Source organism: Lactuca sativa, chromosome 3 (assembly GCF_002870075.4).
Source record: "Lactuca sativa cultivar Salinas chromosome 3, Lsat_Salinas_v11, whole genome shotgun sequence".
Taxonomy (NCBI): Eukaryota; Viridiplantae; Streptophyta; class Magnoliopsida; order Asterales; family Asteraceae; genus Lactuca; species Lactuca sativa.
In genome coordinates this window covers 275,573,908-275,586,069 of record NC_056625.2, presented here as the reverse complement: position 1 = coordinate 275,586,069, position 12,162 = coordinate 275,573,908, and the positions used below count along the sequence as shown (strand labels likewise).

The 12,162-nt window shown below is 36.0% G+C and overlaps 1 protein-coding gene across 1 annotated transcript; it reads right to left on the bottom strand.

The window, feature by feature from the left end:
• Positions 1-8,651: 8,651 nt before the first annotated feature.
• On the bottom strand, positions 8,652-9,725 carry LOC111889547 (metalloendoproteinase 1). The gene has a single exon (XM_023885693.2). It carries the CDS (start codon positions 9,723-9,725, stop codon positions 8,784-8,786), a length of 942 nt encoding a protein of 313 aa, XP_023741461.1. The 3' UTR covers positions 8,652-8,783.
• Positions 9,726-12,162: the final 2,437 nt, after the last annotated feature.

Here is a 12,162-nt window from a genome sequence, read left to right as displayed (position 1 = left end):
ACCGAACGCCCAAACGGCACCTTCGTCGGACCTACTTACACCAAGTGAGTTCATACCCCTGAATGAACCTTTTATATGTTTTTACATGTTTTATAGGGGGGAATATAAGTTAAACATGCCAGTTATCATATCAATCACCTGTGATTGATAACCCGCATGCTCAAGATTTTACCACTGTACACTGTTTAACCGAGTAGGACACTATATTAGTTTTCAAAAATCTTTTCATTGGTTTCAAAACTCTTACTTACACTGTTTTATCTAAATTCATTTTAAACTGGTTTATGAAAGATTTCCAAAGGTTTTCAAACTTATTTTACAAAAGAATACAAATTGTGATTTTCCCGAGTATAAAGGTTTTTCATCAAAGTTCACTTTCACGATGTATGCTTTTACTTGTTACTTACTGCTGCTTCACTTATACGTATTTTTAAAATCCTTCTCGATAACACTTTCAGTTTGTGATGCGTTTATACTTGGTATTGTCTCTATTTTGCTTATACTTGTAGTCGCTTCACTTGATAGACGCTCTTACTTCACTTATCGTCGTTTCCACTTCGTGATACACTTACACTTGGTACACTTATACTTCACGATTCGATTATCCCACTCTGTACGCTTATACTTCACGACTCGGATGTTCCACTGTATTCTTATACTTCACAACTCGGATGTTCCTCAATACACTTATACTTCACGATATGATTCCACTTGATACACACTCAAGCGTAGTTAGATGTATGTCTGTGCTTGTATAGATGCATATAAATAATGATTGAAGGACTTAGGAAGGCTTCTCCGCCCTATTTCCTTTTCTTCGTTGAGATGTGGTCTGGTGGGATCGGATGTCCATCCGAAGGTCGTTGATTCATTAGTTATATATTATGTACACAAGCATAGACATATGGGTTACTTCAGTCAGTTCAGTTATGAGTCTCTACTCTAGTTCAGCACTTGCATTAGAAACCCACTAGTTGGAAGTCTCTACCCACTATTTGGGATGCATCTTCAGGACACAGCCTTCTCCGTCGTCTAGTTGGTAACCAGAGTCTCCTGTAGGGAGAGCGGACATTGTGTGTATAGATCTATATGGGATTGACAACCCCACACCCAGACTGCTAGCTACAGTCCCGGCCTACCAAGCCAACGGGTGACAAATGTCACATTTTAGACGCTTGTAGGGTGTCTGGTACTCTAGTCAGTATGGTTACGAGTATCCCGGGTTACCTTATAATTCATTGGCTTTAAGGTAACAGTATTTCCCCAGCAATTTACACTGTATGCTGGTAATTTAATTTCAGAGTCACACTGTTTTGACCTTACAAGACGTATCTCTCATTTGATATTGTCTCGGGTCTGTCTCCTCTGTTTTGACCTTACAAGACGTATCTCTCATTTGATGTTGTCTGGGGTCTGTATCTACTGTATTCACTGTATTCACTGTTTTAGACCTTGCTAGACGTATCTTTCATTTGATATTGTCTGCGGTCTGTATTCACTATTTTGGACCTTACCAGCTGTACCTTTCATTTGGTACCTTCTGGGGTCTGTGTCTCTATTTGTTAGACTGAACCAGGTGTGTCGTTCGTTCGATACTCTCCTGTAGTCTATGATTCATTGCCTTAGTCAGTAGTCCTCACTACTGAGGCATACGTTATTCCCTGATGTCATTTGCTTTCCTCGATAATCAAATTCAGTATTTTGATAATGACACCAATTTAGGGAAAATAACTTTTTACCACATAACACTGACCAGTCTTGGTAGAAGGCTGCTTTTATTAAAGAAAATATAGGATTTTCTGGAAAGGACTCTAATACACTGAAATCTCTTAAACTACTACTTTTATTGATGTTATTTGAATGAAAACGTCACTAAATGCTTATGAACTCACCAGCATTTGTAAAAAATGTTGATACTCGCTTTTCAAATAACTTGTATTCTTAGGTTAGCATTAGACAGTACATCCCCGGAGCTGTTGATGAAGATAGCTTAGTACCGCGTTGTATTTATTCTATTACTTGTATTACTTTGATGTATTAATGTAACCATGTAAAACTGTTACTATTAATGCAATGTTTTGTTCTACTTTGATTACTATAATGCATGTGTTGTGATACTTGACATGACGTCATCCACCCCAGAACGTTTCCGCCGTTCCGGTTTTGGGGTGTGACAGACGCCTAGTCCAGCATTCTCCCACTTGGATAAGTCTAATTACTATAGTTGTCAGTATATCCTTCCAAATCGATCAACAAATTGTAGCTCTCAAAGCCGTTGTCTAACTCAGACCTAGTCAGTTACGTGTCCTAAGATAAGTGATCATATAATCCTCCATTCTGCAAGATATCATGTGGAAAAATGACATGGGAATAGAATCAATATCATGTTGAATACTTTGTATCCCAATTTATAATTTGTAATGACAAAGAACTACTAATCGAACACATCAATTTAGTCCTGGTCGGGCCCGACACTATAGTCAACACCAAATCATCTAAGGGCACAAGATATTGCTTTTCCTGTAAGGGAAAAATGAACAGATAAACTTTGACTTATATGCTTGCACAATTTACTCATCAAATCACGCACAACAATACGTTTTATAACACAAAGTTACTGATGCATTTACGTATTATCAATGCACAACCAACTCATAAACAATAACTCATATATTTCTCTACTTAGGATTATAAGGTATTATCATCTCAGAATTACTTGTGATAAATTCCATGAAATAATTCTCTGATCGTGGGTTAATCCAATACTTAAATCTCTATTTCAAATTACTCATGAATGTTGAAACAAACTATTGCTATGTCTAAACTCTTTAGACAATCTACAACCCAATTCATGATAGTGTTGATTCAGTACTTACTTCCAAAAGTATGATTGACTATGGATGTTTGAATAATCTAATTATTCTAGAAGTAAAACATGCAAAATTGAAACACAAGAATAAACAATTTACAATAGAGAGTAAACAATACGCATGCATAATTCTCTATTATTTTATCATCAAATGTCAATTACATTTATTTTGTTACAAGTTTTTAAACATTCTAACTACTAAAACTAATATCATCCTTCAGTCCAATCCTCCTAGCATGTTGAACATGCTTAATCCTTCTCAGACCCTTTATGAGGGGATCTGTTGGATTCTCTTCAAACGATACCCTCTTTATGAAGAGGTGACCTTCTTCTACTCTATGTCTAATGAAATGGTATTTTCTGTCGATATGTCTTGATCTGCCATGATCTCTTGGTTCCTTTGTTAAGCTAACCGCCCCTTCACTATCACAAAAAATCTCCATTGCCTCCTTGATGGCTGGAACGATTCCAAGGTCTCCTATGAAGTTCTTCAACCATGTAGCCTCCTCCGATGCTTGCTTTTTGCTATGTATTCTGATTCACAAGTAGAATCAACCAATGTCTCTTGTTTGGAACTTTTCCAGGTTATCGCTCCTCCATTAACGGTAAACACCCAGCCAGATTGAGAACGAAAGTTGTCTCTGTATTTTTGAAAGTTGGCATCACTATACCCAGTTACTCTTAGGTCGTCACTGCCACCAAGCACAAGGACCCAGTTCTTAGTTCTTTGAAGATACATAAGAATATTCTTCACTACTATCCAATGAGCTCTACCTAGATTTCCCTGATAACGACTAACCATGCTCAATGCGAAAGCCACATCATGGCAAGTACATGCCATAGACTACATGATAGATCCAATGGTGGAAGCATATGGAATGCTACTCATTTCTGCTACTGCATCAGTACTAGGACTCTGAGTCTTACTCCGTTTGGTATTACTCTATATTGGCAATTCTCCCTTCTTGGAGTTTTACTACTTCTGCATCACCCTAATAGATTTAATCTTAGATACTGGTGAGAAGGTCTCATTATTGTCAACCCCTGGGTTTTGAGTAAATCCCTCCGCAACCGGTCGAGCCTTGAAAGTGTGCACCTTTCCATCCATGTCGGTCTTCTTCTTGAAGATCCATTCGTACCCAAATGTCTTACGACCTGGTATATTGTCAACCAAATTCCAAACTTAGTTGTCATACATGGACTTGATCTCGCTGTCCATTGCCTCTTTCCACTTGGCAGACTTAGGGCCCGCCATAGCTTCCTTGTAGTTATAAAGTTCATCCAAATTTACCAGTGTACTATCACTGATAAACGTATCACCATCTGTAGTAATATAAGTAAATAACATGAGAGTAATTCTTTAAGTAACTTGGAAACTAATATCAAAATTATTAGATACATAATGAAATCGAAAATGGCATTAAAAATAGAAACTATAACTTTTCCGAACAAAAGAAACATTTTAAATACTAACTTATCAGTTAAGATTGATTCCCCCACTTGATCGAATGGAGAAGAACCAATATTACTTCATCATTTTTTCTCTCATGCAGTGTGTGTGTGTGTGTATGTGTATGTGTGACTTATTTATTTTTCATAATTTTTAGTAAACATGTCTGGAGCAAATAGATTAGCTAATAACCAACAATTAAATGACAACATAAGAGTTTTCATAGTTGTCTTTTTCTCTTAAAAGTAAATGATGAAAAAGAAACATGACTAGAAACATAGAAAGAAAATAAACTAAATCAATCATGATATTGAAGTCTTAAAATAAAAAAAATAACAAGTAGACTAAACCCAAAATGCACATCCAGTCTAATTTAAAGGAGGAAGTAGCATTGACATAAATAGAATTACCATGTCATAACCTGATTTAAGATTAAAAAAGAATCAATCTTAATTGATAAGGATTTTATTGTACTTAAAAAAGACAAGAGTTCAAAGTAGCCGATTTGGATGCTAACCTAACACCTTGAATGCCTAACACCTTCTAAACAATGAACAAGGGTCAAAGTGATGTTGTTTAGAATAAGGTTCAACAAAAAAAAATCCAAGATTCAAATTCTGATGGTTATGATTCAATCGCAAAGATTCAAGAGGATCTTGGTGAAATTAGTCAAACTTTGAAGTCAAATACAGAAGAGCATGAGGAAGTTCAAAGTAGCTCAACACTAAATGAGATTGCTCCAGTTCTTGGAGCAGATAAGATGAAGTAGATGTATCTTTCCATTCCAAACAACCAATCAAACCTTGAATCAAGTTCTAATTCTAAGTGTCTAATCTTATATAGTTGAAACATAATAAACCATTTTAATTTATTAAATTGATGTTGGCATAGACGTTTAGGAGAACGCATACTATTTATAGACATTAATTACATGATGCAATTGATGGTAGACCTAAAATTAACTTGTTGATAAAGAAGAAGGCATTTCATATAGCTATGATAAAAATTAACCAAAAGGCTTCATAGTGATTCGTGCATATAATGCTGAGATATAAGAGTGATGTGTTGGAACCTGAAAGTGAACCTTTAGCAATGTCTAACTATTGAAGATCTGAAGTCAGTCTTGAGTCTGAAATGTTTTGTGGTACGAGATGGAGGTAGAGCCCGGAGTGGAAAATGTTCTGAGATGAAGAAATGATCCGAGATCATGTGTCAGTCTATGCATTAATTATTCTTGCCTTTTGTTTGATGTAACATTTCATAGGACTAAGTCTCTTTTGTTTATTTGGATAATCAGTATGTCAGAAGTAGTCTGATTATCCGGTCCTTTGTATGTTAATTAGTTTGTACGATGTTCCTCCTTGACTATTTAAGGAGTGATTTAATGACAAGAATAGTGTGGATTGTTGTTCCAAAGATAACATATTCTCAAATTAAATCTCTTTTGCCTTTCTCTCATATCAAACACTTTCAGAAAATTCTACTTGTTTATCTATTGTCTTTACCTTGATTATACTTATAGTTCTACATTTATTACTTGAAGTACTTTGTTGAATTCTCACTTCAAGTCTCGACTGGTATTACCAAACTTGACTGGAACATATAATTACAAGCAGACATTGATCTTAAGCATTAACTCAAGGTTTTAGTTTTCAATCCTTGTCCATGTGCATCAAATCCTTGTTCTCACAATTGGTATCAGAGCTTGAGTGATTTTCCTTTGAATCCGTAAGAACATATTATAATTGATTCAAGATTACCTTGGTATTTCAATCATTTGTGTGTTCAGGATAAAAGTTCTTCTATATACTACTTTTTCTCAAGACATCTTAACTTTAATGGCTGCTTCCAAACTCCCGACTCGCCGAGTCCCAAGAACGACTCCTCGATTCGGCTAATGTCCAAGTCCAAAACTCGGTTTCTGATGTACAACTCTCATCCAACAGGTAGATCTGGGCTCCTTAAGTCGATATAACACATAAAGTCATGAACTTTACGTACATGCATGCGATTTTTATGCTCAAAGGACCAAAAATGGGGTTTATTTCATACATGGGGTTCTCATTGACATAAAGATGGCACCTTTATGCCATAAGGACCCTCCAAGGTTCCAGATCTAAAGATATATTGACTTGGGACGTCCAAATCCCAAGGGTCAAGCTACTCGGATCCAAAACTCCATAAAAATGACCACAAGGAGATCTAAGAATCTACAAGTCAAGTACGAAGCTTGATTACCAGAAAGTGAGGAGAAAATGTTGTTGATCCTGGATCTATTCCTTCCCCCTTGGGTCTTCTATCTTCCACTTCTTGTTCTAGCTTCAAAACACACCAAGAAACACTCAAAACAACCAAGAAGGCTCAAGCTCATTTATGGAGGATTAGTGTTTTGGGTGTTATGCTCTGGGGTGATGGAGGCTAGGGTGGAAGCCTCATATGATGCTTAAATAGGGTGCAAACCCTCCAATTTAGGGTTTCACCCAAGCAGCTCCTACTCGTCGAGTCTGTCTTCCGACACTTCGAGTAGGTCACTTAATCCCCGACCCGGAGTCGATCCTACTCGACGAGTTGAGCCCCCCCAACTTGTCGAGTCCAAGAGTAAAATATGATATTTGACTTGAAATTAAATGCGTACCTGAGACATGGTGTTAGGCACTGATAAATCTTATTTATTGGTTCATACTAATGACTATGAAAATAAATATAAGTTAAACTTGAAATAAAATAAGTGTAGCTTAACTTATAGAGTGAAAACTAATAAATTGCACGGGCAAAACCCCCAACAGAAAGCTTCTATTAACCGAGCCTAGATGCCCAGGGTGCTGCTAAACTAAAATATTCTTGAAATCCTGAAGGAAGACCTCAAAAAATGATCTACGTAGTTGAGAGAGTAATTAGAAAAATTATAGGGAGTGAATAAGCTGAAGAAAGCAACTTGTAGGCAAAACCCAGGAAGCATGACGCACACATGATCGGGTGCGCGTCCTGCACTTGGTTAGGGGTGCTGACATGGGTCCTCTCAGGTGCTGACACATAGCGAATTCTTGTGGTATGTCAGAGGGGCGCCACACGCGCTTATTTTCAGTTTTTTCAAAAAATCATATCTTTTTCATACGATCTTCGTTTTTGACGTTATTTATATCCACACATAGCTATCGACGAGGCCTACAACTTTCATTTGGACTCTGTCGGATAGTTTCCACTTTATTTTTAAAGCTATACCTTTAACAGGCTTAAACTGTTAAAGCCCATATAAAAATCATAACTCTCACATACGACATATGTTCTTGGTTGTCTTTATAACGATGAACTCCTATTAAGGAGATCTTTGACACTCATTTAGATTTTTTTTTCCAAGAATCGATCGACCTTGATTTCATTTTCTGTGTCGTAGACTGCTATGCTGAAACTTAAAAAATTCCTTTTTACGATGCGCAAAGTCGTGTCGGTTTAATCTGAAAACTACGAATAAACATAACTTATTCATACGAAGTTAAATTTCAGAGTTTTTTTTATATGTGCAGAATCTTTGTTACATATATTGTAACTTTCGTTAAAATTATTTATCCTAAATAATCTTCTATAAAAATGTCGTTTTTATAGCTTATTATATTTTAATTGCCTAGCACGAATCTTCGGACGTTACACACACATACACGCACTCACTCTCTCTCTCTCTCTCTCTCTCTCTCTCTCTCTCTCTCTCTCTCTCTCTCTCCTTCAAGTCACACCTCCGCAGTCACCATATTTTTTTTTCGGTGACTACTTTTCTATCTCCTTCCTTCCTTCCTTCAAGTCACACCTCCGCAGTCGCCATATTTTTTTTTGGGTGACTACTTTTTCTATTGATCATCTCCAACAACCACCATTAGTCATCTCTAACAACCACCATTAGTCGCCTTTAATAACCAGCGTTAGCCACCACCGGCACCAACTCAAATAAAAAAAAAACAAAAAACCTGCAATCAAAATCAAACTTGATACACACTTTTGGGCAATCAAAATCGAACTGTAAAAACTTGATCCACTATCTGCATCTAAAACAACAACACTAATACAAATTAAGTCCGAAGTCTTCAACAACAATAACAACAAAAAAAATCATGACACAAAAAATCTCTCTCTTCTTCGTGATTAATTTTCTTGGAGGCCGGCCAACCCCATCGAATAGGGTTCCTATCATTGCATATCCTCAATACTAATAGAAAATATATATTAGTTGAGGTTATGGGTAAAATATAAAATACGTTACCGATATAGTGATATAAAAAAGTAAATTTGTATGTTGCTATTTTCCACAATTGCATCTCACAAAAATAGACAAAAAATACATATATAAAACAAACATAAATTTATTGCAAACAAGACAACATTAATCCAAATTAAGGCCGAAGTATTCAACAATAAAAAGCCAAAAAAGAAAACCATCACACAAAAACCTCATTTTCAGAAATTGTTATATCCTTAAAACCCATATAGAGCCCTAAGCCCTCTAACGTCATCCGAACTCAAACCTTTCGTTACTCCTGACCTAAACGTAGCCCACATTATCGCATTCTGAAATTGGCTATGACCAAGCCCAAGTAAGTGGCCTATTTCATGCAATGCCAAAGTCTCCACGTCATAAGCATTCCGAACAGCTCCCACTGCCCAACGATCATCGGCATCATAATGGAGTCTTCCATCTGTAGGTGCAAAAGCATGAGCCAACACACCACCAGGTCCATCAAATGGATTCCCATCTCCATGAGATCCACGTGCAAAACTAATCTTTAAGTCAGCGCTACGATAACTTCTAGCTCTTGAGAACGTGAAGTATCGAGTAGCAGTAGCCCATTTTCTAAATGCTCGATCAATAGGAGGCATGAATCTGGTTGGGAAACGTGATCCGAAAGCATAAGTTAGATGCTTTTTAGCCCTTGGCCATTTTGGTCTTCCTGGAAAGAATCTGTAATGGGAAACTGTGTGTAAAGAGTTATTTGTGTTATGGTTATGATGAGTTTCTTTATCGGGAAACCCACAACGAGGCATCACCATCTTTGATACCGTGGGCTCGTCGAGTGTCCCAGTGGCATTCAGATGGTAGTAAGCTTGGTACGACTTGAGGGCTGCCTCAAGCTCTTCGTCAAAATGATCTTCATCAAGATCTGGGAGATTAGGGTTTTTCTGGTAGTTTAGGTATCCAAAACGCGCAAGATAGACTTTAAGGTCACGAACACCGGTCACTTTCTCTCCCTTACGACACCCTTGCATGGATTTAAGAAACCCAAAAGGTGATGGGTTAGTGTTATTACCCAATAACCCATTTGGTTGTAGATGAGGGTAGTGCAAATGTGAAAGAACTGGAAGCAAGAAGGTAGCAAGAAAGAAGATACATGAAAAGGAAAGAAAGAGCTTAGACGCCATTAGAAATTAAGACTGCGTTTTGAGACACATTTACAAGATCATAGTTGAGCTTTATTTATAGTGAGTTTGTCTTATGCTTTTTACTTCTTTATTATTGTTTTTTAATCCATTACAAGGGGTTGGAAATTCCTTGATGTTGGACACCTGGGTTCTTTTTATTTTTGGATATGATTAAAATTTGATATTATAAGTTAATCTTCCGATGATTGAGAAAAAAAGTCAATAAGTTGACTTCCACGATCAAGTGACATGCCCGCATGAACATAAAGCTTCGAGGTCACGTATTATAATCTTTATTAATCTATCTATTCTATGATAAAACTATTAATTCTAAATATCAATTTATCTATCATAAAACAACGATGTAATTTATAGTATTCGATATTCATCATAATTACCATTTAATCGGACACATATTCCAAGTATTTTATCAAATAGTTTTATTAGATATATAGTATGATCCTTAAATTATATATGTTATGGTGGTCGTGAGGGTCATGCACTCATGCAGAACAAATATATTTCTATTAAGTCTATAATAAATAGAAAACAATGTGGTTTACTAACCTTTGGGTTCGATTTTCGTGGTGGTAAACGTAGTTGATGGGTGTTTGCGGTGGTGGTGGTGAATTGTGTTTGAAGTGGTTGGAGGTTTTTCTAACGGTTTAAATAGTTTGTTACGCATATATGACATTAACCTTCCGATGTACCTGCAAACTAGGGTTATAGGAGATTATAATGGTATTTTTTAAATAAAAATTAGAGTACATATCCTACGATTTGATAACATGGTTTTGAATGCAAGGGAATTATATTTTTAAATAGTTTATGACATTAACCCTTCTTATAAATGGGTTGAAGGAATTCGCATATCTTTCTTTCTTTTTCCTTTTTTTGTTAAATGATCAAATATACTGCCATTGTTATATATTTGAAATAAATTTAAAATTAAAAAACTAACTATTATTGAGAAATTAAAGATTATTCGAATTTAATTATTGTATTTCATTTCATTTCATTTCCCAACAACTAAATATATTTCCAAACACTTTTGACAGTCTTATAACAAACCAAACCTCCCCAACTATCTTTCATTTCAGTTAAAATATAATTTGCTTAACTATCTTTCATTTCTAGTATCCTAATAATATCTTAAAAAGCACGTGTACAAATACCATAAAAACATTGATCTCATGAAGACGATGTTACAAATACCATAAGAACTAGATATGGTTACAACCCGTCATATTTTTTTGATTATATAAGGTTTTAATTTCTTTGTTGTAAGGAACACTAGTTACAATCTGAAAAATTCCTTCATTTCATTCTTGCCGGCTAAAAACATTTGAGAAAATTACTAAACTAGCAATTTTCCTTAATGACTTATCCACGCATGAGACGTGACACCCCCTGCGTGATCTTGAGTTAGGAGCAGTAATGTTTGCCCTCAAGATTTGGAGACATTATCTTTACGAGGTCCGTTGTACTATCTACACGGACCACAAAAGCTTGAGACACATTATGCATCAGGCAAACCTAAACATGATGTAACGTCTATGTTTCTGGGCTTGCCATTTTTAACAATATAATAGTCTAGGTTAATCTTTGTAACCCGTTTTGAAATAATAGAAGAGTATTATTTGAGTATTATGTGTTTTGTCCTTAATTGCATAATTATGTGATTTGATTAATTAAGAATAAAAATAAGCGTCAAAATCTAAGTGTAAAATAAACTCGATATATTTACATAAAGATGTAATGGCTGAAACGAGGTTTCCGAATATATATAGAACGCCCAAATCTGACTTCGTATGAGGAAGTTATGATTTTCTGAAGTTTCGACTTAGCGGTATGCAGCCCGAATACTCGATATGAGATCGAGCGGGTTTTAGCCAAAACAATCTAAACAAGAATCGAAGATCTCGTTGTTAGTAGCGAAACGATCGAAAGTTAGGTGAGAACGGACGCCGGACAAACAAGTTATGAATTTATAACGAAGTTTTCATGTCCCAGCCTACTAAAAATAAATTCAAAATTTGCCGACGGAGTCTAAACGAAAGTCGTAGAGCGTAGTCTCACCTACGCGTGGATATAAAGAACGTCAAAAACGGAGTTCGTATGAAGTAGATATGAATTTTCGAAGTTTATTAAATAATATATATATATATATATATATATATATATATATATATATATATATATATATATATATATATATATATATATATATATATATATATTAAATCAGACATTATCCGAAGGGGAGTCCTCGGACCTATCCGAAGTACGCCCAGCGTACAGCGAAGCATGACGACCTTCGCACTCGAGTTCTTTGGATGACGCATGCCATGACGATTCGCAGGAGTACGCCCAGCGTACGTGCGAGACTCAGCCTCTATAAAAGGCATGCGAGGGCAGCCGACTCCAATTGCCAAAT